The 7,527-nt window shown below is 37.5% G+C and overlaps 1 protein-coding gene across 1 annotated transcript; it reads left to right on the top strand.

The window, feature by feature from the left end:
• Positions 1-4,710: 4,710 nt before the first annotated feature.
• LOC141321012 (uncharacterized) lies at positions 4,711-7,307 on the top strand. The gene is made up of 2 exons (XM_073833347.1): positions 4,711-5,820; positions 5,884-7,307. The coding sequence occupies exons 1-2, from the start codon at positions 4,851-4,853 to the stop codon at positions 7,305-7,307; spliced, it is 2,394 nt and encodes a 797-aa protein (XP_073689448.1). The 5' UTR covers positions 4,711-4,850.
• The last annotated feature ends 220 nt before the right edge of the window (positions 7,308-7,527 follow it).

Raw genomic sequence — 7,527 nt, 5'->3', positions numbered from 1 at the left:
GAGCCGAACCCGAATACGGTATTCAGAAAAGCACAAATAGCGTGTTTTTTATAAATACTTATTTCGAACAAATACTTAAAAAAATATTTGTATTCGGGAACAAGAAAAACTTTATATCAAAAAGCTGCATTCCTCATGAGATCGCAGTGCATGCCCACATGATTGAGTGAGTTTACAATGTCTCCCACGAAAACGTGGACTGGTTCGCGGACTCGTTCATAAAAAAACAGAATGCCACGGAATTCATTGATTTTTGGATTAATAAATCAAATTGCGATATGGACTAGTGTCTGTGAAAACTGAAATGCAAAAAGACTGTTTTAATATGAATCCTGCATGTTCCGTTTGCCTCTGTATGTATGAATGGTGGAGACGCATTTTTTTTTTTACTACACGCATCCTGAGGCACACATGATGCTCCCGCTAATTTTTGGCATTTGCATCTCATATGAACAGATAAACTCAATCTCCAAAGCTGCTGTGAGTGTTAACTTTCAACGTTTCATTTGAGAAAACTAGCAGCATATCATACTGTACAAACAGAAACTTCACAGCAACCTGTCAAAATAAAAGTACAGTTTAACACATAACAGAACAATATTAGTCTTGTATTACTTTTGTACAGTATAATGTAGGTGTTTATATATTCCTATTTAAATAACTGACAAAACAATATATATGATAAAAAATAAATATTACAAGATTAACCCCTTAATTGTAGAAAAAAATATTACAATTATTATTTAAACGTTCTAAATTAATATAATAACAGTTGATTTAACAGTAAACCCAAAAATTAAAATTATGCTTTAATTTGATTATCAGAAAAATTAAAACGCACAAGAAAAAAAAAAGCAAAAGATTGTAGAGCCCTATTGTTCAAAGTGTTAAAATAGAGAGTTTTGGACTTATTTTTTCAATTAAATAAATGTTTTCGTTTTTACATAAAGTAGGCTAAAGTACCGGGAAAAAAGTAACTTTTGTTCTGCCAGATCTCCCAGTCAGGGGTTGATAAAGTTTAGTTCTTGGAATTCTGTGCATTAGAAAGAAGTTCTTTCAGAAGAAGAACAGTTCTTTGAAGTATTATTTGTTTTTATTCTGTCTGTTCAGCATCCTCCAACAAGGACGGGTGGTTGTGGGATTCATAATGTTCACAATGGTATTTTATTAGTTGTTGGTTTAACCATGCATGAGGTAATGGCTGTTATGTTATTTTCTTTTCAATGATGTTCCTTGTTACATGTTCAAAAACACTAACCAATATTGCATATCCATTATTATTATGATGGATATAATTAAAGAATACTTACACTATAACTTATATAAAATAAAATACTTATTTCGAACAAGTGCTTTAATATAATGTTGACAGACTGTACAGAGCGATTGGTTTAAGAAACTCTCTTCGATACAGAAACATACAGTGTGACTTACTGTTTTTCATCTTTAAAATATGAGCATGTGTGCAATTTTCTCTGAATATTCAAATGATTTCAAATGTTGATTTTATAAGTTAAACAAAAAGGTAATATTAAGTGAACATTTTACATTTTAAATGTAGTCTACATTTTAAACACTACACTGTCAATATTGTCCGATTTTACAACAAAGCAATAATATATCCAACGAAATCCACAACAGATCTGTGTGAGTCCCCAAGAAACGGCAGCATTTCATTAGTGATCGAATCTGCAGCTTTCAAGTTTTTAATGTCATTTTAATTTTGTCTGCATGTAATGCCTGATAAAGCTACTAGTCTCGGATGTATCATGTGAGTTCTCTCAATCTGAGAGCTAAGGACTTTTCTCTATGAGCTCTGTGTGCAGTCATATCAGGTTCTTTGGCCTTTTTCCCCTTCCCTGTTATTCTGCTCCTGTCTTTGAACTTGGCAGTGCTCCCTTCACTCTAGAGGGAGGACTGGAGTTGGGAAACGCTGTTCTAGAGCAGGGAAAACGAACTCCGGTCCTGGAGAGCCACCGTCCTACAGAATTCAGCTCCAACCCTAATTAAAACTCACCTGCCTGTAGCTTTCTAGTAACCCTTCAGATCTTGATTATGTTGTTCAGGTGTGTTTGATTAAGGGTTGAAGGAAAAATCTCCAGGGCAGATGTTCGCCACCCTGCTCTCGAGGGTCTCCAATTAGCACATCGCTCCCAAAGAAAACATCTGGGCCCCCTCTCATCTATGAGAATGAAGTCCTCTGCTTCATGGAACTTTGTGAGGCAATCATACCAGGTGTCTTATGCTTCTACATGCTTCTCCCAGGAGCTCCCATCATGTGACTGCCCTTATGGCTTAGTTGGCAGTGCTATCCTAACCCTAACTCAATTTAGAGAGTTGCCTATGATCATGTCCCTCCTAAGGTGAGCCTCTAAGTTCTCCTTTGATTTCTGAGAGTTGAGTCTGCTCTCTCATGTTCCGTGAGGCACCAAAAATTGTTAGTCCACCTTTGCCTCTCTTAGGTGGCTTTTATGGTTGAGCACAGCAGTGCTCCCCTCACTCTCAAGGGCCACCTGTGAGTACAGTGTTCCCAAAGGGAGCATCAGAGTTCCCTTTTCATCTCTTAGAGTTAAATCCTCTGTTCCCTGAAGCTGGAGCTCAGGGGTGGACTGGGACAAAATTTCAGACTGGGAAATCTCACACTCATCCAGGTCATCCCATATACAATCTCTGAAAGACAACCCTATTTTTGTATGGTCATCACGTAAAAAAAGGTTTAAATCGTTAGACTATGCAACATGTAAAATAATTCAAAGTCCTCTCCTGAACTGCACCTTCACTTCCATTTTACTTTTCAGTCCCTTTATTTTGTCCTGATCTCTCACATGACTTAAATACTCAAAATTCAGCAAACTATGCTTACTAAATAGCCTAAAAGTTCAAATTACAACAGTGGGAAAAATAATTATTTGATCCCCTGCTGATTTTGAGTAACAACAACAGCAAAAAAGTAGAAAAACGCATTTCAAAAAAGTTATAATTGATTTGCATTTTAATGAGTAAAAAAGTATTTCACCCCTTAGAGAAACATGACTTGGTATTTGCTGGCAAAATCCTTTTTGGCAATCAAAGAGGTCAGACGTTTCTTGTAGTTGGCCATCAGGTTTGCACACATCTCAAGAGGGATTTTGTTCCACTCCTCTTTGCAGATCCTCTCCAAGACATTAGGGTTTTGAGGCTGACGTTTGGCAACTTAAACCTTCAGCTCACTCCACAGATTTTCTATTGGATTAAGGATTAAGCATAATATTTTCACCTCCATGTTTAACTTCAAGGGTGTTTGGGGATGCTAGAACAAAGCAGGTTATCATGCATACTTCTGGTTTAAAAATCCAGGATGGTTTCTTTCATTGTTTATTTTTCTTTTATGACAGCATCTTAGTAATCGATTCAATGTGGCAAATACCACAGATATGCTTATTTATGTTTGAGCTTATATAACTGTATTGTTGCTTATGAATAAATTAACAACAAATGGTGGAAATAATCGTACATATAACAAACATTTACTTGAATGAATCTATGATTGATTTAGTGTTATGTCAAGCTCTGGGGGAAAGACTAAGAAAAGTCAAAACCTGACTTGAGATAAGATAACAAATCAATCTGGGTTAAAGTGGTTCCATAAATGACCACTTGGATGGATTTAATGCAGAGCACAAATTCACCATCTTCACATCTCACTTCACTTTCAATTGGTGTAAAAATGTTGCCTGTTCTCTTTTAAAGGATATGGTCTGTGATGTGTTTGTTTGTTTTGCAGTAAGTTTTTGGGCATTTTCCATTCAATAGGTCATTGTAACAGACCAGTGGTTCCCAACCATGTTCCTGGAGGCACCCAACATTGCATATTTTGCATCTCTCCTTTGTCTGACCATTTGTCATCCATTTTAGGTCTTGGTGCAGGGGTGCCCAACCCTGTGCCTAAAGATTTACCATCCTTCAAAGTTAAGGTCCAAACCAGATCAAACACACCTGAACCAGTTAATTAATCACTTAATTGGAGAAACATGAAAAACATGCAGTGTTTAGGGGCCTCAAGGAACGTGGTTGGGACTCGCCGTAACAGCCCATTTTTATGATTGGCCAACATCATTGCCCCACAATAAAACCTCAGAAAGAATTATTGTGTGATAACGTGTTCATCTGATGGTTGAGTGGGGAGTTTGTCCATTTTCCTAGCCTTTCTTATTTTTGTTGCATTTGATCCCCTAGAAGACATTTAAAAAATGCTACATCGTAATTGAGATCAATCTTTATCTAGGTTTCCTAAACTATTATTAGATTGAATAAACTGTATAGCAGCCAGCTTAAACTCTATAGGACACCAGACTATGATCAGGTTTGGACACCATGATATGAGATCTAGCATACATGCATTACAAATCTACATGATTGGTGTAACCTGCTTTGTGGCATTAAACTGGGGTTAACTTTTATTTCTTTGTTTTCCCACCTTAGGCCCAACAGCACTGAAAGAGGAGAGAGAAATACTGAATGAAGCTGAAGAGAAAGATCAGTTTGAGAATCATGTTCTCATAACTGGAAAAAAATCATTTTGTTGCTTACAGTCAGAAAATACATCTACACAAGAAAGAGCTCAAAAGGCAAGAACTAGGAGTTTTTTCACTTGTTTTCAGTGTGGAAAGAGTTTCAATGAACAAGGAGAATTTAAAGTCCACAAGAAAATTCACACCAGAGAGAGGCATTTCATCTGCCAACAGTGTGGAAAGAGTTTCAGTCACAAAGGAAACTTTAAGGTCCACAAGAAAATTCACACCGGAGAGAGGCGTTTCATCTGCCAACAGTGTGGAAAGAGTTTCACTCGAAGAGAAACCCTTAAAGACCACATGAAAATTCACACAGGAGAGAAACCTTTCATCTGTCAACAGTGTGGAAGGAGTTTCAGTCAAAATAGAAACCTTAAAACACACATGATAATTCACACAGGAGAGAAGCCTTTCATCTGCCAACAGTGTGGAAAGAGTTTCAATCAAAATACAAACCTTAAAGTCCACATGAAAATTCACACAGGAGAAAAGTCTTTCAAGTGCCGTCAGTGTGGAAAGATTTTCAGTCAACAAGGAGAATTTAAAGTCCATATGAAAATTCACACAGGAGAGAAGTCTTTCACATGCCAACAGTGTGGAAAGAGTTTCAGTCAAAATACAAACCTTAAACTCCACATGAAAATTCACACAAGAGAGAAGTCTTTCATCTGCCAACAGTGTGGAAAGAGTTTCACTCAAAATAAAAGCCTTAAAGTCCACATGAAAATTCACACTGGGGAGAAGCCTTTCATCTGCCAGTGTGGAAAGAGTTTCAGTCAAATACAAAACCTTAAAGTCCACATGAAAATTCACACTGGAGAGAAGTCTTTCATCTGCCAACAGTGTGGAAAGAGTTTCATTCAAAAAGCATCCCTTAAAGTCCACATGAAAATTCACACAGAAGAGAGGCGTTTCATCTGCCAACAGTGTGGAAAGAGTTTCAGTAAAAATGGACAGCTTAAAAGGCACATGAGAACTCATACAGAAGAGGAGTGTTTCATCTGCCAACAGTGTGGAAAGAGTTTCTCTAGTAGAAGATACCTTAACATTCACATGAGAATTCACACTGGAGAGAAGCCTTACACGTGCAAACAGTGTGGAAAGAGTTTCAGTCAACAAGGATACCTTTACAAGCACATGAAGATCCACACTGGAGAGAAGCCTTACACATGCAAACAGTGTGGAAAGAGTTTCTCTAGTAAAGGATACCTTTACAAGCACATGAAGATCCACAATAGAGAGAAGGCTGACAGATCCCCTCAGTGTGGAAAGAGTTTCAACCAAAATGTATAAAAATTCTGATTGGTTGAGCTACATCTCTCTGGTTAACTTTTATTTCTTTGTTTTCCTACCTTAGGCCCAACAGCACTGAAAGAGGAGAGAGAAATACTGAATGAAACTGAAGAGAAAGATCAGTTTGAGAATCATGTTCTCATAACTGGAAAAAAATCATTTTGTTGCTTACAGTCAGAAAATACATCTACACAAGAAAGAGCTCAAAAGGCAAGAACTAGGAGTTTTTTCACTTGTTTTCAGTGTGGAAAGAGTTTCAATGAACAAGGAGAATTTAAAGTCCACAAGAAAATTCACACCAGAGAGAGGCATTTCATCTGCCAACAGTGTGGAAAGAGTTTCAGTCACAAAGGAAACTTTAAGGTCCACAAGAAAATTCACACCGGAGAGAGGCGTTTCATCTGCCAACAGTGTGGAAAGAGTTTCACTCGAAGAGAAACCCTTAAAGACCACATGAAAATTCACACAGGAGAGAAACCTTTCATCTGTCAACAGTGTGGAAAGAGTTTCAGTCAAAATAGAAACCTTAAAACACACATGATAATTCACACAGGAGAGAAGCCTTTCATCTGCCAACAGTGTGGAAAGAGTTTCAATCAAAATACAAACCTTAAAGTCCACATGAAAATTCACACAGGAGAAAAGTCTTTCAAGTGCCGTCAGTGTGGAAAGAGTTTCAGTCAACAAGGAGAATTTAAAGTCCATATGAAAATTCACACAGGAGAGAAGTCTTTCACATGCCAACAGTGTGGAAAGAGTTTCAGTCAAAATACAAACCTTAAACTCCACATGAAAATTCACACAAGAGAGAAGTCTTTCATCTGCCAACAGTGTGGAAAGAGTTTCACTCAAAATAAAAGCCTTAAAGTCCACATGAAAATTCACACTGGGGAGAAGCCTTTCATCTGCCAGTGTGGAAAGAGTTTCAGTCAAATACAAAACCTTAAAGTCCACATGAAAATTCACACTGGAGAGAAGTCTTTCATCTGCCAACAGTGTGGAAAGAGTTTCATTCAAAAAGCATCCCTTAAAGTCCACATGAAAATTCACACAGAAGAGAGGCGTTTCATCTGCCAACAATGTGGAAAGAGTTTCAGTAAAAATGGACAGCTTAAAAGGCACATGAGAACTCATACAGAAGAGGAGTGTTTCATCTGCCAACAGTGTGGAAAGAGTTTCTCTAGTAGAAGATACCTTAACATTCACATGAGAATTCACACTGGAGAGAAGCCTTACACGTGCAAACAGTGTGGAAAGAGTTTCAGTCAACAAGGATACCTTTACAAGCACATGAAGATCCACACTGGAGAGAAGCCTTACACATGCAAACAGTGTGGAAAGAGTTTCTCTAGTAAAGGATACCTTTACAAGCACATGAAGATCCACAATAGAGAGAAGGCTGACAGATCCCCTCAGTGTGGAAAAGAGTTTCAACCAAAATGTATAAAAATTCTGATTGGTTGAGCTACATCTGAAGCTGTTGTAAATTACTCTACAAACCGTCATTATTTGTTGCCTATGTGTTGCTCGGAAAAAAACAAAAACAATGTAGGGTCTGGACCAATCAGACACAGTTCATTAGATTTACCTAATAATCAATTTTTCATTAGATTAAGAAATGATCACAGACCCCCCTCACCCAATCCACAACACTGGCAGCCATGATAAATGGTCTTAGTATGGC

This window comes from Garra rufa, chromosome 1 (assembly GCF_049309525.1).
Source record: "Garra rufa chromosome 1, GarRuf1.0, whole genome shotgun sequence".
Taxonomy (NCBI): domain Eukaryota; kingdom Metazoa; phylum Chordata; class Actinopteri; order Cypriniformes; family Cyprinidae; genus Garra; species Garra rufa.
Note: the sequence above shows the minus strand (reverse complement) of the source record. Positions and strands in the feature narration are given on the sequence as shown.

What these genes read in the sequence shown, in the direction of transcription:
- LOC141321012 (XM_073833347.1), top strand. Translation starts at nt 4,851, where the DNA reads ATGAAAATTCACACAGGAGAGAAACCTTTCATCTGTCAACAGTGTGGA. An exon ending in CAGATCCCCTCAGTGTGGAA is followed by an intron (nt 5,821 to 5,883) that starts AGAGTTTCAACC and finishes CTGGTTAACTTT; the next exon opens with TATTTCTTTGTTTTCCTACC.